The sequence below is a fragment of the Saccoglossus kowalevskii genome, chromosome 18, assembly GCF_978046115.1.
Source record: "Saccoglossus kowalevskii chromosome 18, keSacKowa6.1, whole genome shotgun sequence".
In the NCBI taxonomy this organism is placed as follows: domain Eukaryota; kingdom Metazoa; phylum Hemichordata; class Enteropneusta; family Harrimaniidae; genus Saccoglossus; species Saccoglossus kowalevskii.
This window is the reverse complement of record NC_140658.1, coordinates 15,548,019-15,575,445: the sequence shown is the minus strand read 5'-3', so window position 1 is coordinate 15,575,445 and position 27,427 is coordinate 15,548,019. Positions and strand designations below refer to the sequence as shown.

At 38.3% G+C, this 27,427-nt stretch overlaps 2 protein-coding genes across 2 annotated transcripts in view; both read left to right on the top strand.

The window, feature by feature from the left end:
• Positions 1 to 15,069, top strand: part of LOC102802452 (uncharacterized) — a 36,087-nt gene extending 21,018 nt beyond the window's left edge. Inside the window, exons 2-3 of the mRNA XM_006823556.3 lie at positions 6,084 to 6,188; positions 14,350 to 15,069. Of these exons, the coding sequence (XP_006823619.1) occupies positions 6,084 to 6,188; positions 14,350 to 14,576 (332 nt within the window). The 3' untranslated portion in view covers positions 14,577 to 15,069. The remainder of the gene's footprint in view (positions 1 to 6,083; positions 6,189 to 14,349) is intronic.
• Positions 15,070 to 20,394: 5,325 nt separating this feature from the next.
• Positions 20,395 to 23,873, top strand: LOC100367481 (neo-calmodulin-like). The gene is made up of 4 exons (XM_006823557.3): positions 20,395 to 20,554; positions 22,540 to 22,599; positions 22,723 to 22,953; positions 23,252 to 23,873. Exons 1-4 carry the CDS (start codon positions 20,515 to 20,517, stop codon positions 23,473 to 23,475), a joined length of 555 nt encoding a protein of 184 aa, XP_006823620.1. The 5' UTR covers positions 20,395 to 20,514; the 3' UTR covers positions 23,476 to 23,873.
• Positions 23,874 to 27,427: the final 3,554 nt, after the last annotated feature.

Below are 27,427 nucleotides of genomic sequence, written 5' to 3'. Positions count from 1 at the left end.
CAATGCGCATGTGCGAGATATATGGGTCTCATATAAACAAAGATGACTGTTGCGCAGATCAACGAGTACAAAATGACATGTTTCCAAGCTGTAATTAGGTAATTTTCATGTGATTGGAAGGTATCAAAGGAGTCATCGGCGGTAATCAGTGCAAGGTGCGCCCAGGTCAAACCTCATACTTGTGATTTCCATTTGAAGAGCGCATTGGATTGTAGGAAAATCAATGTTTATCAACACAAATGTCGCACATGCGCAGCTCGACGACTACCGCGCTTTAAGTGATTCTTAGTGTGAAAACGCTGCTCGTGATCGCGCCACAAAATGATTAAAAGAACCATGCAATTGCGCATGCGGTTTAAATTAATGGTGCGTACCAATAATTTGAACAATAACGGTTCTTAGAATTCTGGACAAATCGAAACGAAACAAGTACTGTTGTCAAATCTTACAGAATAATGAAGTTGTAATCGAAAATGTATATCACTGAGCTCGAGATCAAACAATCTAGTCACGATAGTGAGGATTTAAAATGAATACCCGGATATCTCTACCACGTGGTCTCTTGAGGGCACAATTGTCTCGTATAATATCAGAATCGACGTTTTATTATTCCTCGAAAGGGTATGTGGATTAGAAACAGCAAATGTAGATATCGTTTACTTTCTCATCAAGTCGTTAAGCGTATTAGCTGGGCAGTGGAGCGAGGATAACGATACGATGTGAAACACACACGTTTTGACTCGAAATCAATAAATGCTGGAACTCGCGTTGTCTCAAATTTAGTACACAAACCAGCTGTGACGATTCGACACACACTGTTGCGAAAACATTTGTCCCTGTGCGCATGCGTTTTTGCTTTTAACTTTTTAGATTACACTTTTGATCGCTACATTTGAATGATAAATGTGATAACGAACTTATGTTGTCGAATGATCATTACTTATATCTGTTACGTAATTTCATACAAGCCTAGGAGTCGCAGTGAAATAGACACCCTAGTCTGTTGAAGAAAAGCATCATTGAAACACCACATTGGCAAGTTTTTTGCAGTTTACTATGTTTTAACGTTCGTATGGGTGAGATCGTTGGAGATCATTGTGAAATCAGCGTCTGGTAATTTCCCTCCAAATTGATCATTATATTTTATTCACCGCGGTGACCGCAATTGATTGACAATACTTTGAGTTCAGCACCAATTCCTGCGACAGTGCTTTTCTAAGCGGCTCTTCATTCTTCTTGTATCGAACCGTTATTAAAGTTGAACTATGATATTGGAAATTAATCCAGACATGTGGCGCAGTTCCAAAATGTGATAAATTGACTGTGAAATAATTTAATCAACCAGCGTCGAAACATTATGTCTCTGGGTTCCTCACGCTTCGTGTAGCGCAGCCCCATCGTGTCTCCATGACTACCACTCTAGCAGATGGGAAAACGTCGCATGCACGAAGAGAATACAATGAATATTCCGGTTGTCTGTCATTGGCATAATATTTTATTTTCAGGTCGTTTCTATAGTAATTTCACGCTTGGCGCCAATTGTTTTGAAGTACACGTCTTGTTTCTGTAAGCCATCGCTTCGTTCCCTTTGGCTCTGTTCATTATTTACGTTGGCGCGTGGTTTCTTATGCAAATTTGAAACAAGAGAGTAACTGTTCCGAGTCTAGTCACCACGAATTGAAAAAAAAAGACGAGCATCTTGTTTTGATATATGTATATAACGTCATGGTACGAATAAACTGTTTTTTTTTTTTTGTTTGTTTGTTTTGAAAAACCAGTCAATGCTAGTACGGCACATGGGTATGTTGGATGGGGATGTGAATTTTAAGTGAATAGAAGTTGAATCGAACCAACCAATAATCGAGCGTAATGCACAATGACGTCATTTGAAAATTGTTCAACCGAATTAGTCCATTGGTCAATAAAAACATTATGTTTCAATTTAAATTAGCATAAAGTAAGTAAATATTTATATAAATCATAAGATTGGATTTGTGGTGTCGAAAATATATATATTTATAAATGCACGAGAAAACCATGTCATTTATGAACGGGAGCACGTGACAAATGCCGACATGGGTCCCATGCGACGCATGCAACGCGATGACGTACATTGTTTACACACATTTCATCACGTCATGGATCAGTGATTCAAACTCGACCGAAGGCGTATGAGTGAACAAGACTACGAACAGTATTCAAAACAACATCGTGTAATGACTTGCATATATTTATGAAAGATAGGTATTCAATTCCCCGTCTTACGTGATCAGTAAACACTGGCTTAATTATTCACACATAAAGAAGAATCCTGAATCGTGCATTCGTTTGAATAAAAAACGACTATCAAAATGCAATTCGTGTAAATGGGACACGGTTACCTCACGTGTACGACGTTCTATTTAAACATAACAACCTACTATGATTTTATTCCATGATGTTATTCACAGAAAAAAATATTCGGTTGCATGTGCTGAAGCCATCTTATGAAGTTATACGCCACGGTCGTTCTGATTAATGCATTTTATAAAAATGAAACAATGCTTTAATATGAATTCCTATGCAATTATTTCAACAGATTTTTCGAACTTGGTGAAAGAATTGAAAGGCTGATAACATATGCTTAAATCAATAATTATATGCGCAACGTTCGAAACATTAACTTGTGAGATGATTTCTTTTCAGTATAAAAGGTAGTATTAACACCTATAAATCGCGCCCTCTGGCGAATGGCTAGAATGACGTGTTTTGTCGTTCAAAGCGTCGATATCGTTTTATTCCGTCGTCGACTGTCACTGGTAATAATAGTTTTGAGAGATCTTACTTTATTCTAAATGACACCCGCCTGAACAACCAAACACAGTTTACGTTCTTCAGCAGAGGATATAGGGAACACCGGGTCACGTTCCTTTCCTTTTGTTTGTTTTTGTTTTAGTTTTAGGATGTTGTTACGTACATATACATATGTTTGCATTTCATTTTCGTAATATATTTGCAGACCGTGCACCTTAAAAGCTGCATTTTTTTTAGAGATATGACTGATTAACGACATGGTAATGCATTACTGTACTAGTAAAATAACATTCAGTTGCCTCTAATGAAAATAATGGCTGTATAAAAGAATAATTCAATTCTCAGGTTGACATCATATTTAAGGCAGTGACTGTGTGGAATACGCTTAATTAGTCTGGAATTAAGATATATTCGTAATGTTAACAATATGTTAAAACATTTAAATGTGAATAGCTGTGTGCGTAATTTCAAGAATTGAGGTGTGGGACAATACGAATGACTTTATTTACTCGCACAATACATTTATTATGGGACAAACCTAATCTTGTGAAAGACTAACGTTTTGTTCCTACATTCATGATCAGGGTTGATGACCTGCCCGGGTTACTGTGTTTTTCAGTGTTTTCCCATACTTGTAAGATGGTACATTACGACGGATCATGTTTCATAATACTCTAAAGTTCAGCAATAACAAATCCAATACACATTTCGTGTGCATAAATTGTATAAATGTTAGTACTGTGAGCGGAATGAACGCCGGCGAACAGAAACGGCTCACATGTGCATTTTGTTTTCTTTCAGATATTTTCCGTAACTAAATCTCATGTACAAATAATGAATTGAAATTCATAAATCATTGTCTATATGTAACTTTTTCTAAATGAATATCATTACTATAGTGACATGGTTAAGGGTAATGTATTTGACCCTGATTTTGACGTCACGGAGGCGACCTGTCACAAGAGGGCGCGATTTTCCGTAATGGCCGTTTGCAGGCCACTTGTTTTTTTTTGTTTTTTTTTTAAATAATTAATGTGTTCAGACTTATATTAATGGCCCCTAAAGCGAATATTTGTCATTAGAATAAAAAAAACAGCTTTTTTTTATGGAAATTACGATGTATATTATTTATGTTCAGCAGGGCGTAACATCATGATCCTGTCGATCGGGTGGTAAAATCTATATAATTTTTGTTACCCTCAAATCATAAACCATAAACTCATTTGAATTTCAGCTGTGTTGATGAACCGAAACTGATGAATTTAGTCATTTAGCGTGAAAAACGTCCCACACCATTTCGTTTCGTGCCGTATCCAACATCACAGTGCAAATAACATGACTGCGCGCCGCATATTCGCACGTACAAGAAAGATTTTCAGGGGACCCGATCGAGGTCTGATTTCTGGGTGCATGTGGGTGTGTGTGCAGGGTACGGGTAGAGTGGGGTGGTGGGGTGTGTCGGGGTCGGGGGGATCCGAACGTGTAGACCTCATTTGACATTATCCGTGGGTTTTGATTCTCGTCTGTATATGTGAATGGAAAGATTAGATCCAACGAAAAGACTACTAGTATTTTGAGAAAGGTTACAAATTTCGCAGCGGTAACACGGCTTAACGTTACGTTACGACCGACGCACACTGTTTGTCGTTCCATGCGCAAGAGCATTCTCGTTTGTCTGCTACTGGAAAATATATATGTACGTGGTTCTCCGGATGACAGCAATTTCCATGGAAACAGACCCGAACATCCATGGACATGCAGGGTAACCACTTGAGATTACCTAAAAACCATTTGGGGGTCATTAGTATAAATACCAGACGCGTATGCCCGGCGCGCGCCTTAAGGGGTCTAGATCTGTTGGATCATTATGAAATTGTCAACTAGGTCACTCAGTCAGTTTGTAGGTTTCTAGGTCTGTTTCAACTGTTTGACCTTTCACCCAGTTTCAGCAAAATTTCAAATTCTATTTTTTTTTTTATTTTATGGCGACGAAAGCCCAAAAAACTGAACAGTCTCCATGGAAGATATCGATCTCGTTCATGAGATCTCAAATGACTACGGATTAGTCAACCAATCAGAAGACATTGTATACAGTGATACAAGTCAACAAAGACCTTCTCTGATTGGTTATCACATTTTGCGAGAGTTGAAAGATTTATCCTATATCAAGTTGTTGTTGATCAGATAATTACAAATTAAAATAAAAAAAAATATGGAAAAACGAACAATAAAATCAGCTACAAATTATAGAATAAAATGTGAAATAAACTTGAAGTCCTATAAGATCTGGTCAGATTGTACATTGGACTTATTGTACTGTTTTGCGCAATCCAGCAAAGTGGTCGACTTTGTAACGTCCCTCCGTCCGGACACCATCCCAAACTCGAGGGAATAATCGAGAGCTGTTGGCTGAATTACAATAAGAAACTGGACGTCGCGGCGTCAGTGTGTAGTGCGCCACCAACGTCAAACCCAACCTACGTGGTAAGAGTGTAAGTACTCGTCTCGCAAGCCAACAGCTAATATTTATCTAACTCGCTAATACAGTAGTGAAGCATTCCCAAACAGGTCATTGTCCCCTTCATTCCAGATCTGACGATATCGATCTTCATTCTTTTCAACTCATCATTGAGGGCAGCACAACAGCGTCCTTTTCCCCACTTGTGCACGTACAAATCGCGTCGCTCCAAGTTAGCAATAAATCACAGTCACCCAAGCGCTGTAAACAAGTAGAATCATTATCATGTAATCTGTTTGAGAGTGATTTAACGGTGTTTACACGAGACTTTACACAGCCATTGGGCAAATAGCCGAATGAACTATACGCACAAACACCCACCGACTTCTCAAGTTGCCGGTAGACCATAAACCGCGCTCGATTGAAAACAGCAGAATAAAGCTCTTACATAAATCCAAAGGCCCAAGACAGTCACGATAACCCACTAGGTATCTTGTCAGCCTTATTTTATATAGAAATGGAAGTAACACGTTGATTTGTAAATAAGGCAAACTTGCATCATGTCAACTCTCATCCCTTAAAAACAGTTCTAATCAACGTTTTTCACGATTGTTGTCAAACATTTTGTTTTTTACGCAAGCAATCAAAACCAGTTATTGAATTTTTACAAATATCGATCACTTATTTTTAGCTTGAAATGCCCAGCTTTTTGAATATCGATCACATGACATCATTAAATGTCACCTCTTTGACTTAACATTTTGCAGGGTTTTCGGAATTAAACAATAACATGTTAGTTTATTTCTATTCGTTTCACTTTTTTTCATTTTAGAAAACTCGTCATGGAATCCCGAACCTTACACGAGCAGGTCGACGGAAACAACAACCCTAACAACGACACAGGCAAATGGATCGCCACGGAAACAGCAACTTGAAGGTAATGAATCCGAGTAAACCTTTATACTTAATAAAACATATTTTGTGGACTCGGAAGTATGACGCGTGAAAACATATTAAATGTTGGTCCGTCCCTAATTTACATAATGATCATTACGTAATTACTAGTATGATCTCACGTAACCTTGCGGAAGGTGTCTCAGTCACGGTGTTTCGCCGGGCTTCAGATCGATGGCGTTGCGGCTTGGTGAGTCCACACAATCAAGGTTTTTTTCGATATGGAGTTATTGTTTTTAGAGCAAAATTGGACTGACTGTCTTTAATTGAATGGCACTGTGTTCGTCCAGATTATTTTTCCGATGAGCTTTTCAGGGAAATTCCTCACTGTCAAAACGGTAAATGTAGTCAGATAGATCAACTTGGAACTTTGAAACGAGTTTACGAGATTTACTAGTAAAAACAATGTATAATTATGCATGTAATTACACATTTTCGCGTGTCACTGGTTAGCGGACGCGACTTTATCGAAAAAAAAAACTCAGGAATTAAAACGAATCTTAGGGTTTACGGTAATTATTATGAAATTTCAGTATGCAATGAGTGCGCCCTCTTGAAACGAGTAAAGTTAAATCTCAGTGTCTTTAGGTTCAGGAATCGCTTTCGTCGCTCATGTTTATATATTTTCATCGCTATTGCTTGGGACTCGTTCACAAGAGTCATATGAATCCACGTCTCTTTAGTGTGTCCGCTCTTTTCAAAAGCACAGTCCCTCCATCAGACTGTGTCAATAGTTAAATCAAGTGTTTGTGACGTCTTTGTTTGAAACTCGCTTACTATGGAAACATGTTAAGGAGAAAATTGTAAACACTCCCTAATTCAGTCCGAACCACCCTAATATGTCCGCACTTTTCGTTAATGAATCTATCGCCTCTCGATTGAAGGACGGTGATGAAATCAATATATAACGCCTTCGTTCGATTCTAGCTGACGAGAATCCTATGAAAAAATCGGTCACGTGAGTGCCACCTGAGTTAATATTTAAACTAGGAGCATTTTAATTGAAGAACGTGCAATATACAACCATTTCCAATTGTTCAGGTGAATATTATCACTTTATTTAGTGATATTAAAGTGATGGTTATTCTGATTTTAGCTAGTTTCCCATTTTGAAACAAATCAGTTGCCATTTCATGATTTTGCTCACCGCGTCCAAATTTATGCCACCGATTAAGTAACATAAAAATGAATTTTCACAGTGCTTCGACATGGGATGTTTGTGCCCGTTAGTCTCAGCTCTGATACCTAGCACAGAGTTCGCAGATCGCAACGTCGAGTCCGGCTTACGATCCGAGATGAAGTGTTGCCCACTTCATCTCAGATCCCACCCAGATCCGCCGCTGCGATCCACGTACCCCGCGCCGCCATCACGAGCTAGACCATAAACACAAACATGAATCCTGCATCGGAGATCAAACAATTGGTTTTGTGTTTTCCTTCAAGTTAACGAAACCATAATGTGAAAATTTTAGTTTTTTTTTTCACACCACATTCTGGTTAAACAACTTTTCGCACTGAGGGAATGGCGTCCGTGTATTTCAAAAAAGTGTAATATTACCAGATTAATTAGCAGTGTATTAGCAACAGTGACTGAATCGGTTTAATTGTTGTACTTTCAACATATGTGATGATGCCGTTTAATATTTGATTTTAAAAACTATACAAATCATGCTTTTTATTTTTCAAGTGTTTGGCAGTTGACGCAAATAAGTCTGTGTTCTGCTTTTTGAAGTTGTTGTCACACATAATAACAATAAGTTCATTGCTTACCTCGGCCACCGTCCCATATACAAACACTTCGATCAAAACAATATTTAAAATGAAACAGGTACAAGCAGATTATGTCATATACAGGAAGTTTAATTGCAGTATATGGATATTAGAGCTCATACCACTAATTGAATTTCCATAGACGACAATGTTAACATTGCTAAACATGGATCAAAAATGGGAAATCAAAATGTCCGTAAACATTCACATGAAAAAAAAAAAAAACTAATATGTTGGGCATCTCAAACTCTTGCAAATCTCAGGTAAACAAGACACACTTACTGTATTTGGACTCAGACTAGTCTGAGATTTGGATTGCACCTAGAGAAATCACTGAGAAAAACACCAAGATTATAACATCCAAATACACACAGAATAAACCCACAGGTACACAGCTGCTAAGTAGTAAACAAAAGACCACATGTTATTCGCACATTTGACCGACGTGATCACTCCCTCAAACAGGTAGCTCATGAGAATAAAAATATTAAACACATTTCATTGGTTCTTGCACGGCATTAAAATTGGTTGATTAGTGGCATGAGACCTTAATATGTTACACCTTGGGAACAAATTATCCGAAAATACAAGTAATAAAGCAGGGCTTGTGACACACGCATTGAAACCAACGAGAGGTGGGTAGGACGCATTCTCGTGACCGCAATACGAATTAGTTCCCGACAAAAAACACTATTGTTAATTGTCTTTTGAAAGTGAAATAAACTTATCATCACAAACACTCCACCAAGGCGTTTGTTTTGACATAATCTTTCATTTATATTAGCATGGAATTTATCTCAGTCATACCAATGCTTTGGAGGTTTTCATACTAGATTTCTGTACATAAATGCAATATTGGTTTTACTAGCACTTTATTGAATGTCGATATCTGGGACTTAGTAATTACTGTTATATAATCGTTGTAGTTGTTAACATTTAGGTAGCAACCACTAGCGTGCACTTGAACTTCCTCTCCAATCAGTCTATGCATACTATCATGGTAGTACGAGATTCGTCACAAATCTGTGTTTTTGTAAACAATAATGAAAACGTCTGGTATTACAGTAAATTTTATGAAGAATGGTTTCTGGTTAATTCTTTATCCTGTAATTTATCTTTATTTTTGTCTTTGTTTGGGACTCGTTCGCGAAAATCATATGAATGAAATGATATACAGTCTTATCCGAATATCATGACTGTGTATGCTTCGGTCTTTTATTGGTGAAATTAACAAGCCCTCGTTCGTTACTCGCTGACACGGAATCATAACGCTGCCGCGGTCACATTATGATGAGTGGCCACTATCGCGAGTTAATATTTAAATCGAGTTAATATTTAAACCGGGATTACGAATGTAAGCATTGTAATAGAAGAACGTGAAATATACAGCCATCTACAATTGTTTATGGGAATATTATCACCTAATTTAACGTTTTTAATTTTTGAACCATTTCTAGTTAGGTCTGATAATTTGTTTTTAGTTTAAGTTCATATTTTGAAACAAATCAGAAGTCATGTTTTCGCGGCGCTCACCGTGTACAAAGTTTTGTCACCGATTAGTTCATACATAATGCAGTTCATCGCATACTATGTTCGGAATGTTTGTGCCCCTCGGTTCCTGTTCTGATACGCAACACAGAGTTGACATCCGGTGCCTTAGCAGTGTGGGGCTGTGGTAGACCGTCCTGTATGAAACCCCTCCATGTGTACGGAGTTTCATGTACGGACGGCGACTGCTAACCCCCTAGGTTGCGTTTGAAAATTCTGCGTCATTATCACGAGCTGAGCTATAAACACGAACTCGTACCGGAGTTCAAAACCATTGGTTTTGCATGTTATTCTGTAAATTGTAACTGCTTAATCATTATCATATTAAAATTGTAATCATTATTGTGAAATTATAATATACAGTAAGTGCGTCCTCTTGCAACGATAGGGGTTCAAGTTAAATCCGTTAAAAACCCTACAAAATTCTGCCTTCAAGTTCGTGAATCGATTTTCGTCGTTTTTGTTTATTTTTATTTGTGTCTTCATTTGGGACTCATTCACTAGAATCATATGCAGAAAATTAGTTTCACTAATACAATTAAAAAGTGTTATATGTTAAAAGCGTAATATCTTAGTTTGAAGCAACATAGTTTACTCTCCACAGTAGCGAGTTAATTCAACGGAAAATACGAGAACTATACATCCCCCTGCAATTGTTTTGGCGAATAGTATTGCCTAATTTATGGGTTGTTTGTGTCCGCTAGTTTCAGCTGTGATGCACGGACTAAGCCCGTGGTTTGCATCGGCGAGTCACTGTCACCGTCCGGGATGAAAAAAACGCGAATTTCATTCACAGACAGCGACTGCGGGCATCGGCGTTCTCTGCGCCGTTACCACGGGCTGGTCTATAAACACAAATGCAGGCCCCGTACTTGGGTTTAAACAATTAGTTTTCCGACTTGCATACAGTCGCTTGTTAGTTTTTAACCAGTTATACACTCACTAAATATTTTATTTTATTTGGAAAATCACCAAAAAATAAACAAGAGACTGTTTGCAAATTTACGTTCTCGCGCTTTTCTCATCTTGTGTTGATGAACTATTCATTTGCTACTCGTTAACAACCACATTGTGCTGAATAATAAAGGGACTTAAAAATAATAACGGTGATTGAGAAGCGCACAACAATAATTTGTGTCCATGTATTCTGTATTCTTTAGAAAACAGCCCTCAGAGTTGTGAGTGGAATCATTTAGGGACGACGTCAAAAGATCGATGTCGGATAAAAAACTTATTTGCTTTAGGTTGGGGTGGGGTGGGGGTTTGACCTCAAAAAGTTCCCAACTTACAAAAACGATTTTATTTTTTAATGAAGTAAAACAAAATCTTGGAGTGTAGTTCGTTTTTTTCTATCTAATCATCGACAACAATAACACAGAAAATGGAAAAAAAAAGAAACATCCAAGACGAGAAAATGGTTTGGTCCGGGTGTAAATATGTGCGTCAAATGAGGCCAATTTCAAGGCATGGACCTAGAACCAACTGCTATGCCATGCCACTGTCCGATTATCAATTTGTATTTAATAGTGAAAGTAGTCTGGCGCCATGATCAATATTTATCAATTAAGTTTCAGTGGGGGTGGGGGTGGGGAAATTAAAGGAATTAAGTTTTTTATCCACCTACATTGAACTTGATGTTGTCCCTTAGCGAACGCAAATGTATCGACCAGACCAGTTTTGAAATGATCGCTAGTCTGGTACATTTAGCGGGAATACTCAGCTGGGTGCGGGATTACCATTTTTCAATATGGCTAATGATACCAGTGCAGTTGAATCGGCTTATTTTTTTATACTTTCAACATATGTCATGAGCAGTGTTGTGATGATGCTGTTGACTATGCAAATCCTTTTAAAAACATGTTCGATATAGTTAACGTACTTGAGTCTATGTTAAATAAAGCACTTTCCTGTCAGTAGTTGGCTGCTTTTGTAGTTTTTTCCCCATTCTATTCTGCGAGGAGTGTAATTATAGTATGAGATCTGTACACCGATGTTGTATATTTAACACCTTGGTAACAATTTATTTGAATATAATAAAGCAGGGCTTGAAACACACATACATTGGACTCGTGGCCGCACTATTAAATTAGTACTCGGCAAAATTCACAATTGTAAATTCCAACCCAGCCTAGAAACGGCTGACGCACACCCAATGCTGCGTTATAATTCCCAATCAGCCCTATCATAGGGTTCAACCACCTTTTTTTCGCTGGGGGGGGGGTCATTAAAAAAATACATAGGAAAAAATTAATATGCGAAGGCATTCGGGATCTGACAGTATTGATTTGATTCTGAGAACTTTAAATGCATTGCTGATCGGTTTTGACGCGAGATCCCGAATAGGCAGCGACCACATCGGGTATAGTGATTCCAACCCCATTGCAAATTGCATGGCACAATATTAAGATAATATATGACGCATAGCGTTATCTGACATATTGAAGATGATTGTGTACTTTTTATGGTCAAACTTGTACAGGTGTATTAAATAGGCCGGGTCACAAGTCAAATGAGACCAGGTCAATGTCCAAAATTGTTTTAATTACGGACAATACATAAGGTCGCATAATAGTATGTTTTCTTTTTCCATGATACAACGCATCTACATATATCATGTAAGTTTTCGGACAATTGCGACAGTTGCCGGGCTCATATTTTCCGTAATTTGAACTGAACAAAGAGTTTGCCTTGATGTGAAATTTTCTTAGTTTCTGAAACTTGTCAACTTTTGGCCGTGACAAAAAAACATCTAATATCAGGTCTTTCCCGCCAAAAAATAAATAAACTCAAAAGTAACAAAACATTTGGAAGCAAAACTATGGCTATGGCTTTTCCCCACAGCACTGAAACCTACTAAATTATGGCATTATTAAAACATGGAAATAACGTATTGGTTTATGAAGCGCGTTTCCACGATTCAAAGTTTGGTGTTGTTTCTGTTCAGTACTAGTGTAAAACCTATGCGGCGTCAGACTTGCTGAATGCAGATACCGTGATGGACACGTATACGAACAGATTCAAAGCCGTGTACATGGGGCATAGCAGCGCAAACGCCGGACGGGTGTTTATACGTTAATCGCATTTACATTCAACCAATCATATCCAGTACGGATAATAATTATAATACTTTTTTTCCATTATCGGATAATTATTGAACTATGCTGCTGTCTAAAATCGACCTAAAATTTCGATAATTATCGGATAATATGATATGATGCATGATACTATGCAAACTAACCGGTAAATTAATTGATGAAACTATTTTATCATCCAGAGTGTTCACTCATTTGGCGCCACAAAGGTCGTTTTGGCTGCGGTTTACATGGATTAAAAACTATGAACAAACGCAGCTGTTGTCATAGATGGTCGCAATATTTTTGAAGTTGAAAACTCCACACCTAGGATTAACGTGTGCATACTGTGAGTCATCGTTGATCTTGTTCAATGACTGCCGCGCCCTACTAGTACGAGTTTTCGCCACGGTCAGTAATTTCTCATAATACATAGCCGAGGATCTAACTACATCAGTTATCGTACAAATGTGTTCATCACTCTGAATTATCGCAAAACCTTGTGCGACTAATGTCAATCGAACAACAACTAATAATTATAAAGTATGTGGGTGCCGGAGTATTACTGAACATACGTGAGAAATAAATTAAACGACTTCGCCCCCCCTCCCATAAGCGTCTGTATCTCCTAAAATTTGGATATAGCGTCGAAGTTAATAATCCGTTATTGAAACGACTGTACGTAAAATTTATTAATAAAAACATGTTTATGGGTTTGCATTCAGTAAGGGTAAATAAATTTGAGTATACCTCCTCTGTCCGTCTGTCAGTCTCACGGGTGAATCCGAGTCGTTCATCACATTTTTTTTTCATTCATGACTGCGCTTTGACAACCGTCTTTTTTTGTTTTCAATTTGCTTAAATATTGTATCAATACTTTAGTAGCACACGATATTTTTTTAGGAAGCAATATTTTTTTGTGAACAATAATGAAACTGTCTAGTAAATATTATGAAGATTTTTTTTTTGGTGAGCGCACATCGGTTCAAAACGGCCGTTCGTGTATTTTGGCTCTGTTGTATATATGCTTCTATGGCAACAAATCCAATCAACATCTGTTCGACCGGACAACATGTCACGAGTCGATCTGTCCCGATCCCTCATACAACCCGGTTTTGCGCAAATACCTAATACCTAAGTATGGTATCTCGCGCTGTGAACTAACCTGTTTTCGGTGCCGTTCAGAGTGACGCATACGCTCTTACATAAAACGACACGGGCAGTGTTAGACTATTACATACATATTCGTACTACTTCCAGAGCCCAAATCAACAAAAATGGTTAAAGGGCGGTAGTCGCCGCGCCACGCATGCGCGAGATATATGGGTTTCATATAAACAAAGATGGCGACTTCGACTGTTGCGCGGATCAACGAGTACAAACTGAGACGTTACGAAACTTTAATTAGGTATTTTTTAGGTGATTTGAAGGTATCGAAGGAGTCATCGGTGCGGTAATTAATGAAAGTCGCACCCAGGTAAAAATTAGTACTTGTGATTTCCATTAGAATAGCATTTGATTGTGAGAAAATCAATGTTTATCAACACAAGTGTCACACATACGCAGCGCGACGACTGCCGCGCTTTAATATCAATTTGTTACCGTGACATAAGTGAAAAAGGCTACAGTCGCCGCTCCGCTCGTGGCTCGTATCTCATATACAACGCGTGTCAAATTGTTTGTTTACAGGACTTTCGAACACGCGCTGATTGACAACTATGGCGCTTCAATAACGACATTTCTTTATTTTTACAGAAAAATTCACCAAAGATGATATACTCCTAATTTTTCGAACTATGGACAAGGACAAAAATGGCTTCCTGACGTCGGACGAGATAAGGGACGCTCTGGTGAAAACGAGGGCGTACCAAAACGAGGCTCAAGTTCAGCAGATGATCACAGAGGCCGATAAAGATGGCGACGGACGAATAAACTACGTGGAGTTCGCTGGTGTTATGGACTTCGTTAATTCAAAACCGTAATAGGATCCACTAATACCCAAATTCAACAAATACTATGAAACGAAATATTTGTGCGTGAAACAAATTTACAAGCCATGATATGTGGTGGGGAGCGCCTTCGCTGGGTTGGACTGAGCACTAGCAGTCGGCAAGTGACAGGTCACCACAGTTATATTTGAACCGAACTACAGATGACAGCAAAAGAGGAATGCATGTACTTTATTCGTGGTATTATTCAGAGGGCGAACAGAAGCCTTTCGAACATTGTAATTTAAAAACTTGAAGGAATGTGGTGATTTTGAAAAATGTTCAGAAAATTAACAGCGACAACGGCGCGCAATAATTGAAACAAACAAACAAACAAACAAACAAACAAACAAGCGACCGTTTATCGTCATCATAGACGTGTGTGTGTACTTTTGCTCATTTATGTTGGTATTATACTCTTTCAGATATTCTAATTTATTCTAATTTATCGGTTCAGTGTAATAAAGCAGTGTAATAATTTTCTATATCTCCGCATTATGTACTGCATCAAGTTACATCGACCTTTTGACATCAGGGTCATTGCCAAATATCTCAATATAAGCCAATATATCGAGCTATTGGTGGTTTTACAGATCTATAGATCTCATTTTAAATTTTCCCAAACCCTAAACTTCGAGTCCGCGCACATAAATTTGTTTCACCAATATCTAGAGGCAATTCGCCGCAAATTGTGAAACGGACACAGTTGAATTGATTTAAGATATAGTATTAATGCACAATAATGCATCCCCAAATCGTAAATATAGTGACAACTTTAAACATAACTACATTTCTTAGTTGCATGCGGCTAATCGGCGTGCATGCAGATACAATGGGAAGCTACTCACAAGATTGCTCCTGATTGGCTACCCAACCCTAACAGTCAGACCAATCAGAAAGCAGCTGGTTCTTGACAGTTTTGTTTCGTCGTAATAATTCCTGCTTCCACTCAACTGCATTCGAGCAGGGCGAGGAGAGAGACGTTAAAGGCAATGGCAGCTCATCATATAAACGTGCAGTAATTTGCCTTGCCATTAAAATTTATTTGAGTGGTGAGATTCGTGTATGATCGCATACAACAGCGGCTTTTTCAAACTAAACAAGTTGGATCGTTCGATTTGAGTGGAGATTTACCGGTCTTTCATCCGCCTACCCTGCAGTTTGAAGGAAACCGTGTCGATAAAAAGGTGCGGCCGTCGATACTGTATAGCGCAATGGGAGAATGGGTTATTCAAATTATATAAAATACGTTTTTTTTTCTCAATAGCACATACGCAAGTATGAAATGTAATTTTGTATTTACACGATCGTAATTGTAGCCTCGACTCGATGAGTTCTCGCCGTGTTTGAAGCAGCCATGTGTATCACAATAGACTGAGTACAGAATAACACATCGAGATCCCGTGACATATTTTCATTCGATCTCAATTTCAATAGCTTTTGTGGAATTATTACTCATGCCGAATTGGTTATGTAGTTCTGTATTTATATTTGACGACTCGTTACCATGGCGACCGATTTTCGTAGTTCAGTGGCCTCATTGGAATAGCAACCCCCTGCTTATGATAGTAGATATTCAACAAACAACACACGCAGAAAATACAGACGCGCAGTGGAGGTTGAACTTGTGACAGCGGGCCGCTGGAGATCTTTAGTTGATGAAGACTTGTTATGTCGATATTTTAATTGGTTGGGCGTTGATCGAGGTCAACCCAGTTTGAGTCCATTCAATACATATGAGAACGGATTTTAACTCCTACAAAAGTGAAGACTTCTAAGTAATCGATTATCGTTTTCTCCTCACATTGCAGCAATTCGTTCGATTGGCACTTTTTTTTAATGACTATTGATCCATTAAACATTTCTTTTGATACGGACACTCTGTTGTTGTTTCATCTTTTGTAAGAACACTTTATGAATAGTGTATCTATCGCAGGAAAACACTTTATTTATTTATTTATTTATTTATTTATTTATTTATTTATTTATTTATTTATTTATTTATTTATTTATTTATTTATTTATTTATTTATTTATTTATTTATTTATTTATTTATTTATATGTTGAGGCAACATAAATGTCGCGTACGGACAGTTTTGAGCAAAATAATGACAACTATATGGGGGAATTAAGTCGATCTTTCTTGCTATGGTTTTCATGGGAAGTAGTCAGTATTTCTTCATTAAAGTGGTTATACTTTCATCTAACAGATATGGCCAAACGAACTGGCTGACGTACAAGAAACACACTCATTGCAGTAATAGCGATACCGCTGTCCTTGAAGATCGCCTGGCGTGGTTTTACCGCAAATTCATAAAGCAGCGACGTCAAAAACGTACTATGCTGCTCGGAAACAAGCCATTGTCGGAATGAAGATTGCATTTTACTTAAAAGTGCGTTCAGCCATTCGCGAATTTGCAATAATTGTATCATAAATTTCATAATATTCCGCCGGAAATGAACATAATTTGTGACGTCATAATGTCTGAGGTTTACTTATACTTTGATAGAACAGCCCGGTGAACCAACCTGGGTCGGGGAAATCGTGAAATGAACTAAAGTGGTGTCACTATAAATTACGATGATGTTTGCTATATAATAAGCGATACAATTTTCAGTCATGTTCCCGGAGAATTATATATGTATATATGAAATTAATACTGTCAAAACGATAAACTAGAAATGTCGTCACATGTTGGTTGCTAGCAGTAACCAGGCAATGTCGGATTTCCCCCTCAGAGAAGTGAATACTAATTACCCCGTTATAGTTTCGATGGATTTTCAGTCCGCCGTGAAACAAAGACATGTAGTCGGTACTGTGAGTCAGCCATTTTAAAATTGTGAGGGTGTAATTAACCCTATAACCGGTCATTAAAAACGTAATGCAAGGGGGAAACTAAGTAATCACGGTTTTGGTGGCAGGCGTTGAAGCGGTTGTCACTGCAACAACAGTCGCATTACACAATGTTGACAAACGCATGGTTACCAACAAGGGCGGGGTTCGTTGGCTTCTTTTGTATTGCAGTGCTCGAGCTTGGAAGGAAGGATCAACTCTGGTATTTATTTATTTTATTTATTAACACACAACATCCCCCGGAGGGGATGAAAAGGGTTACGATGATGGTAGCAGAGTCGATCGTAAAGTCACCCATCATAGTCCCAAGGCCAGTAACAGTATATGCATATGTTTCGTGTATTGTCGCTTGTTCTCGATTCATGCCGTTACGTTCATGACCTAAGACATATATGTAATTATTTCTGGAAGTTTTTTTTGGCGAATTTTCACAGTTGTTTCAATATGGGAGTGCCCACCGACTCCATCGGGCGACCTTGACGAGCGCAGTGTCCCAGACAAGCCACGAAATCTAGCATTATTAAACTGTCTCTTATTATCATTATCCTCCTTTCGACGACATATATTATTGAACTTATGTGAACAACGCAATCGACACATGGAATGCATCCAATATTAGGGCCAGTTGTCATGGTAACGCATCAACAAAAGCTTGTCCTTTATAGACTGACACAAACAGAGGTCATTTGCTTGTTGCATTGATCGACAGTTGTTGTTTTTTTGTTCACTGTACGGTGCTATTGAAATAAATGCATATGCCAAGGCACATTGCGCTATCCACAGACTTACGTATAAATAAATATAAGGCGCTCGTACAGGTTAATACAGTAAGTGAAGAATTCAATCGTTGTTGTCCCGGTTCAGAAATAAATTAGTCAACGCGAAGAGTGAAAATATGGATTTATTCAAACGTTCCTCTGGTGGATACATTGGGGGGGGGGAATTCCGTATGGTGGGCGTATTGTATCTGATGGTTCATCAACATAAGATTTCTGCGGTCGCACCCGGCCCGATCGCAACTACTTCGCCGGCGTAAACGAGTATTTTAGGTCAATCAATTCGGTTGTTTCATGAGAGTATTTAGTTTTTTTTTTTTTCAGTCTTGAAGGACTACTCGTCCACCCGACAGATGAATGAATAGTCAACACTTTAGTAAACGGAATGCAAATACTTCGTATATTGTTTACATGTTCCGACAAGCGCTTTGCAAACAGCGTGGAGTTGTTTGAACTATTGTTTGGCCAACGGAAAGAAATGTTTTGTTTCGCGTCTGAAATACGTTATTTTGTTTACGATTTTTACGGGACTTCTTTCTAAACTTCTTTTTTGGGGGGTGGGTGGGGGCGTGGGTGGGGGCGTGGGTGGGGTGGCGAACATATATCAATATAATTAAAGCTGATGGGACTAAACCCTAGGCTCATACTTACTTGGCTGGATTAAACTTACAATAAACCTTTGAACAACTTATCAACAGTTTTCCATCAATTGTTTTCCATTCGGGATTCCTTACTGGAGAGCATGATTTTTTAAAATCAATTCTTTGGTATTATATCAAGTATTTGTTTCAGAAGACAACGATTTAAAATAGAAATGACCCCGCCTTCAAGGTCAACATGTTTTTGAAAAATATGTACTCGATATGGCTTAATTATACGCTGTTTTTCCGCTTATTTATTTTTCATCCAGTTAAATACACAAAGTTCCCAAAATGATAAAATATAATGTTTTCCTCACAAAGCAATGAGTACATGGTGAATATCCCTGCAACATCAGAGTAACATTACCACCCCCCTACCCTGTGAATTGTGATGGCGTTGTGACGGCAATGCACAATGTGTATCGGTAATTATTGTTTGTGTATCCAGGTGTATATTTACCCAAGTTGTTATCATCATTATCCACACGAAAACAAATATTAGTAGTTATACACGCTCTGCAGTGGCAAACTTGAATAATATAGGTTAAAGGGCAGTGGTCATCATCAATCGCTAAGTGTGCTTTCGAATTTCATGTAAATAAAACAAAGATTATACAAGTTGTATATATCATGGACCTACTAACACGCGTGTTGGTAGGTCCATATACGTATATATATATGCGTCGCATTGGACGAACGGTCGAACGGACGCTGCGTTTGTAATATATCTAAGTTTTTTTTTTCAATGAATGTACGACCATGGGAGTGGGTGAGCTGGTGGAATATTTTCTTATACAGTCCGGATGAATAGTTTCTCATAGTTTCCGAATTGCAATCACAACTAGCCCGCATAACTAAATATAAATTCCGCACTTTCTTGTTGACAACAGTATGAATCGGAACTCGGTCATACACCGGGGTGTCTTCCGTAGTATTATTCAAGCATTTACGCAAAGTAATCATTAGTACTTTTAAAAGTTAGTTTTAGCACGTGTTCGAATGCTTTCAGATAACTTAGCCCACGCAGCAAAGAATAACGCGTGTACGTCAAATGCACTGTTTAGGGGTGTTGGTGGGCTGTGGGAAAGAAAACAAACAACACAAAATAACAGTCGCGAGGCATTGCGGTAAACAGTGCTTGCTGTTGCCACAGTTACAACCAAACAGATGACAACACATACCGTTCGCGACTGGAAACACACAAAGACACCCAGTCAGTCAGCACACTTCAGTAATATCGGGTAGAAAACCGCCTTTCAAATTATGTCATATGGTTGCGTCAATAGAACAATAGAAAACAATTAAAACTCCGAAACACGCAGTTTTGTAAATTATTTGAAATTAAATAATTGTTAATTGTACAGTATAGCATCACTACACATTTTTCTTTTTATTCCAATAAAAAAGGCAAAATTTCCCCATACCGTAGTGACATCACTGAATAACAACAGACATATTGTGGCTTATTAACCCGACAGTGCCTGGAACGATTAACTCCCACTTCTCCGTAAACAGTAATAAACACTGGTCGCCATGGTTGTAAGATGCAAATACGTTACACGGGTGGAGCGTCGCCACTTTCATCTAGCCTAGCCACACGAAAGCTCCCTGTAAATTCGCTGATCGTGCCCGGGAACCTTAAACCGACACTGATATCGAAATGGGTTGTGGAGGAAGCAAGAAAACATCTGGCTCGGAGCGTGAGTAGCCTACACTGTTTCTGAAATTGTATAAATTGAGAGGCCCAGTCACTGTTAGCAGTGTTTGCCTATATCATATAGCGTCACTTAGCGTATACGAACAAAGTGTGTCTGCGTTGAGCTGCAGTCTAGTTTTTAGCGCTATGAAGTCGCATCTAAATGATATATCATCAATTTACGGAAACCAATTATTCGCGAACTCTCTCGATAATCCGCCTGTGGACAGCGGTGATTCAAACTGTAAATTTATAATTACTACTGCTAAACATCATCACATGACAAGGGCAAAGAACTTTCTCTCTGTTGACCTGTCTGCACATGTGAAATCAATTTGACTAACAACTGCCACGCTGTCAGTGACGGCATAAATGGCACGCATTGCTTACGACGTGTTTTCGGGGCTCTACGGTGGTTTTGAAACGCATATATGGCGAATACATGAGGGCTGTGTTTCCTTTCGGGACCTCGTTACTACCGTGGTTTAATTCATAGTAACAGCCGAGACCCATTCACCCAAAGAAACGCCCTTCGTTCTAGTATGGCCTTTTGTATTTTAAGAGCTATTCAGTGACGCTCATAATGGGGCCATATGATACGCTGAGTTGAAGGACGGTGTGCGCTTGACAACGTGATCCATACTTACTGCGATATCGAAATCTGATTCTAGCCAGAGTTCGTTGGTTGTAAATATGATGAGTGTTGATACTGCGATCGGCAGCGAAGGGGTGACTATTATGGCTGTACCCCGTGACGTTCGCCCTGTTTTGTATACTAGTATACTGTCACTGACGGATTTTAAAACGTTGCTATGCACGGTTTTCAAGCGGGTCATGACAATTGGGTCTACTTAAACCCGATATTCACTTGTGTCAACAGACCAGTGCATCAATGCAAACGCTTTTGGGGAATAAGAAGTCTAATTTAATAGTAAAAAAAAAACTATTTTAAGGAGAATGGGAAAACCGTGTAATTCGATCAGATCGTACTAGGATTATTTGGCGCCGGCTTGTTTAGTTAATATATGGGTCGATGGTGTTACTAGTATTCGGTTCAAATAACGCTGAGAACCGCGACAAACTTTGAATTATGAAACGTGCACGGCATGAACCCGCCTGAGGAGGTCAAGTTCTTGTGGATATCAAAACAACCAAACACAGCGACCCTTACAGCGTACTTATGTTACGTGTTACGTGGCAATGGACGACATCATACTGACAGCCTGTTTGCATAGTAACGACGGCGTATGAAACATGAATGTCTCGACACTCGTGTGGATTTTTCATCGCTAGTAAATATTATAAATTGAATATTATAAAGTGAATTGTCAAAAAACGAGCCGTTAGAATGCCTACATCGTTGTGTTTTATTTTTATTTTACAAACGCGTTATATACATATTTACAAAGTCAATTTGCAGTATCAAGAACGTGCTACAAATGACGCGTTTACTAATCGGACACGAGTTAAACCCAACTCTAATCTTCTCCTTTTACAGTCCGGTCGATATCACTGTTTAATATTGTTTTGAGAAACGCCCGAGATTGTTGCCAACGGTATCCCCGTGACAGAGGTCAGATGTTATCGTGGCACAGTGGGCTATTCATCGGCTTTTTTGAATAAAAGATAGTCGATGTCTTGTTATACTCAATGATGCTGCTAGACATTGTTGTGCATTCTTGCGTGCAAACTCGTAATAGTAGAACACTCCCTGCATATTGTCGTGTGAACGTCTTCATATAGCGCCGCCCTGATGCACAGACAGCGCGAAATATACAATCTGTTACAGGTGTGTTCACGATGCGAATGCCATCCACAATACAAATGGTGAACTGCAAGTCCCAAATCAGCGTTGTACAGTTAGTTTTTTTGAAATTAACTTGTGCTTCAACAGATTCTGGAAGTTCTCAGATTCAAACAGAATTGTTTTATTTGTATTGTTTTAATCAAAGTAACAATACCGACTGCATTTTCATTATTTTCTTACAGCGGCCGCAAATACAACGCAAAAACAGGATGACAAAAGTGCAAAGAAATGCAAGAAGCCAGGTAAGATTTATAGAGCGCCATCTACGGCAACAATACAACTTTCCAGACAGTTGAGGGCGCTTTCCAACCACAAGTTAGCCACAGATAAAATACTGATGTTTTACTCAACTTAATTTATTTCAGTTAACTCAGAGGAGAAAGTTATGGAAGCCTTTAAAGAAATTGACAAAGATGACAGTGGTTACGTCACAGTTGATGAAGTGAAGAAGGTCCTTAAAGACTTAGGAGAGGAAGTATCGGATGAGGATATCGACAAATTCTTTGAGTCAGCTGATAAAAATGACGATGGCAAAATAAGTTATAATGAATTCTATGCAGCCTGGGTAAAAGCCACGGAAGAAGCCAAAAAAGAAGGTATGTGAGCGGCTTTTCAATAAATAGCGCCCTCAAGCGACGAAGCACGTCTTTCACGTTAAATAGGTAGTAGATAAAAGAAGGAAGTTTTATTCAAACAACTGGCTTTGGTTGTGGGGTCGTTCTTTATTTCAAATACTGCAAATCAAAAAAGGAAAAATACTCACACTTTGTCGCCTGAGGGCGTACCTTATAGGTAAGGTGTATTGAAGAATTTGACTCCCAGATTTGGTATGTTTTAAAGGGATATTTTGAAGTGATGCAACAGCCTAACATGTATTTTCTTTTTTATTTTTAGGTGAATTATCGCAAGACGAGATGTTGGAAGCATTCAAGGCGCTTGACGCCGACGGCAACGGGTCACTTACCAAGGACGAGGTGAAGAAAGCCCTTCAAGATGCATCAAGTTACTATTCTGATGAACAAGTTGATTCAATGATAAAAGAGGCGGACGAGGACAAGGACGGAAAAGTGGACTACAAAGAATTTGTCAAAGTCCTCAAAAAGGAAAGCCAAGAATAAACTGTTAATATAATTGATCATGACTACCCGAACGCTTCCATGCCAGCTTTGTGCAATTCAAACAAACACACACAAAAAAACGTGGCTACGATCGCTTCTTCCGGTTGGGGAGATGCACAGTGTGATATGAACTAGCTGCGATGTGAAATAGAGCTCTCGTAGTATCTTAAAACAGACCGCGTGACCAGGAAATGACGTCATGATAACGGCAACACTATTCTCGCGTGTCATTGGATTTTCGATTTAAATGATTGTCGTGGACCAGAATTATCCATTGTAAATCTCCCTGCCTGCATTTTTGAGTGGCACAAAGTTTTATATTTAAAAAAAAAAAAAATCGAAATTTCACAAATGTATCTATCTCCATCTAACAATACTAACACACTCATTTGAACTCAGCCGAGAGTATGTTAATTTATTCAGTCAATCCATAATGTGTTAATAGTTTTTGTGGTGAAATCAGGTTTCCAAAAAGGGGAGGGGCTTTTAAATCTGTAAAATGTTATGATTTAAGACGTTTGAACCCATAATTCAATAATAACGAAATGTGTCCAAGAGCCCGCTCTTGAACTTTCCATATGAGTAAACAGCCAATAGCTGCAATCCGTCCACATTACGTATGTCAAAGTTGTATTATAAACGGCGCCCTCCGTGGCAGTTTCCGGGAAGTCCATGTATGTCCAAGTTATTTATCGATTTGAGAAATCGGTCGTATTTTTACGTAAAATTATTCAAAATAATGACATAACATTAATACTAATCACTGGTTCAATCGTTTTCATTGCAACGAAAACATAATTAAAAGTACAACACAGTTGGCCACGTGGGACACCCTCGGCAACATCCGGGGGCTGACGGGTTCTTCTCATGCTACCCACAAATCGCCGATATAGCTATTTGTATACCTCACTAGAGCTTTGTCAAATCTATATTCGTGTTTTCTATATTTATTTGTAAATATACCAATTTTTGGTAGGATCAAGCGAACCGGAAGTTGGGATGAAGATAAATACACTTGAATTTCGAATTGTTTAATCGCCAACATTCCATTTTGTATACAAATGAGACGCATGTAATTTTAGTAAAAAACAAATATTTGTCTTTAAAAAAAACCCAAATAAACAAAAACATATTTTAGCACCTTTTGTACATAAACCCAAACACTGTGCAGATACATAGCAGTACTATTTATATTATAAGTGGCGTAGTGTTTGCTTATGATGTTAGTATTACGTAATACATGTACATTTTGTAATATATATACATAAACAAATTTGCACTAGATAATAAATTACATATATCGATTTTCTGGACATCTGTCGATTTTCTCTTAAATACTGATGTATGTGAGGAGTGTGTGCACATATTATCTATGCCGACACGGCGATCATAATAGCACGCTGGTTGTCCGCAATGCGTGATATTTTCAATGAGTATAATGATCATATATAAGAATATGACAGGAACCCCTCCCCGACCTCTCGCCCTAACGTTTGTGGGGAATGTAAGTTATTTTTGCGAGTCAATTACTTCTCTACACATAAACGTCAGAGAGAGGCCATGGTGTTCTTTTATGAGGTGTCAGGGGTGGGGGGTCGCTGGTACAGGTTACAGAAAATAAAAAAAAAAGGCATTTCACGTTTTACATTTTGCATTTGCACTTTACACGTTGCAGATAAAGCAAATTCCTAATTCCGTTTTTATAATATATTTGATAATTTGTTATGTGTAATAAGAATCAAAATTGGAAATTGCGTAATAATTAAGACATTTAATGTGGATAATGCTTTATACGCTTACAAAAAATAAGATCTTTGTACAAATTACGGACGAATAAAATAGCAGATTACATTTTACACCTTGTCCATGTCTGAGAATTTACGGTTTTTATTTATTTAAATTACATTATTACGAGAATAAAATCAATTGATTACAGCTTAAGAAAATATCCCTTTCCGACCGTCTGTTATTATTACTTATGTTTCCAGACCATTGATTTATAAAATGCACGATTTATTTTTATTTTGCTGATCAATAGAAAAAACAACAGTTTGATTTGTTTCCCGATTTCTGAAGAGAACAAACACAGATTAGAGCTCATAAGCAGAGGCACACTTTTGTTTTGATATTTAGTTTGATCTGTACTGCACCGGAATATAAAGAACGTTCATTTGCACAATTTACCGTGAAAATATCGATTTTATTATTACATGAATACGTGACAATCAATACCGATATTATTGGGCAAGGTTGTAACTATAAATACCGCATGTGTGATGAAATGGTGAAAATTATTTTGTAAACCCAGGATCACCAAGTGTGAAGCATTCTTGAAGTGCGAGACTTTGGTCAAATTTGTGTGTTAATATTTGCGCTTCTCTACCTTTGATGACTATTTTAGTAATTTGCATAAAAAACTGTTATTTTCGACTTCTTTTTTGAAAATCATTATCCAGAGAAAAACACAGTTTGTTTAGGCTGGTTGCTACGTTACTGAGCGCACATTCCACAGGAAAAAAAGAGCATACTTCTTACTATCAGTCGTTCGTCAAGACCGTGACCGTTTCACGTCCTTGGCCCCTCGTACAGAAGACATCGTACAATTTACGTATGAATACCAATATACCACAAATTATATTAATTATGATTTGTTTATGAATGACAAGTACGTTAATTGCATCATAATATTGTACGAAGTAGTATTTACCTATCTTTGTCTAAACCTTCTTATAGTCCCGATGACCGGAAGTCTATCCAATGCATGTCGACCCCTTTCCCGTTCCGGTCACGAGATCGGCATTTTGGCAATCCGAGAAACGATGACATATGCAGCATTCTGTTGCCTTTTTTTATCAGTATTTATATATATATATATATATTCATGGTCAAAGGTCAAAACTAATATTTTCAACTTCTTGTTTGAAACTAATATTTGTATACAGGAACTGATGATATCTTCAGTATGCAAGGAACTTGGGTTGTCGTTTTCATGTTTAATTAGTTTGGAGCCCCGCCATCTTTATCGCGATTGGTTCAAGCAGTTTGCGTCCAGGTGAGAAGGGGTTATTAAAAGTTTACATGTGTTCATAGCGTACTTTTTGGCTTCTTTAGTTGTGACTAAGAGCACTTGTATTCAACCTTGTGCTGTGTTAATCTCTCTCTTTGCAATACTGCTCTAGATATGATTCCTCGCGGATATATCGGTGGACGGACACTGGTATAGTATCCCTCATTGGTTAAGTGCCGGGGATAATAAGTCTCTGTAAAATAAGCAATACCAATTTTATGCAAATATGTGCCGTAGAAGGCGCAAACATTAAACATATAGGAAGTACGACAAATTTGAAAGTACGAAACATCCATTAAACTTTTCCGGCGATTGAGCAGGTGTTATATAGTAATTAATGTTCCGAACAACTGTTATTTATTTGCCACTTTTGCGATTGAGCAGGTGGGGCTTTCCGTTGTTGTAAGGAGTGTGCCGCGACATCAAATGCGGCCTTCTTTTTGAACTACGGTATCAGGATTATAAACGGGTCTACCTTTGTCACATTCAAAAACCACAACATAAAATAATCCATGAAAAACATCGATGCTCTTCAAGCATACCAAATCACTATTTATGGGCCCGAACAGGCCCGAATTAATAAAAAAAATGAGCTTGACGCTTAACCAAATACAGACTGTAACTCGGTCAACATTTGCTAAAAAGAATTGTGAAAGAGTGTATAAGGTAGGGGTTCTGAAAACATAGACGACATACCGCTTGCCAGTGAAGACCCCCCCCCCCTTTTTTCGCGTTCATTGCGCAAATGAGTAATTCGACAGTGAACTGAAAGCGGCGGAACATCACAGCAACGATGGTCAGGGGAATAGAAAAAATATATTCAAACCCCACTGCTTATACGCCTAGCGCCGATGTGCGCCATCACGCTGCCCATCCGTCGCCGGA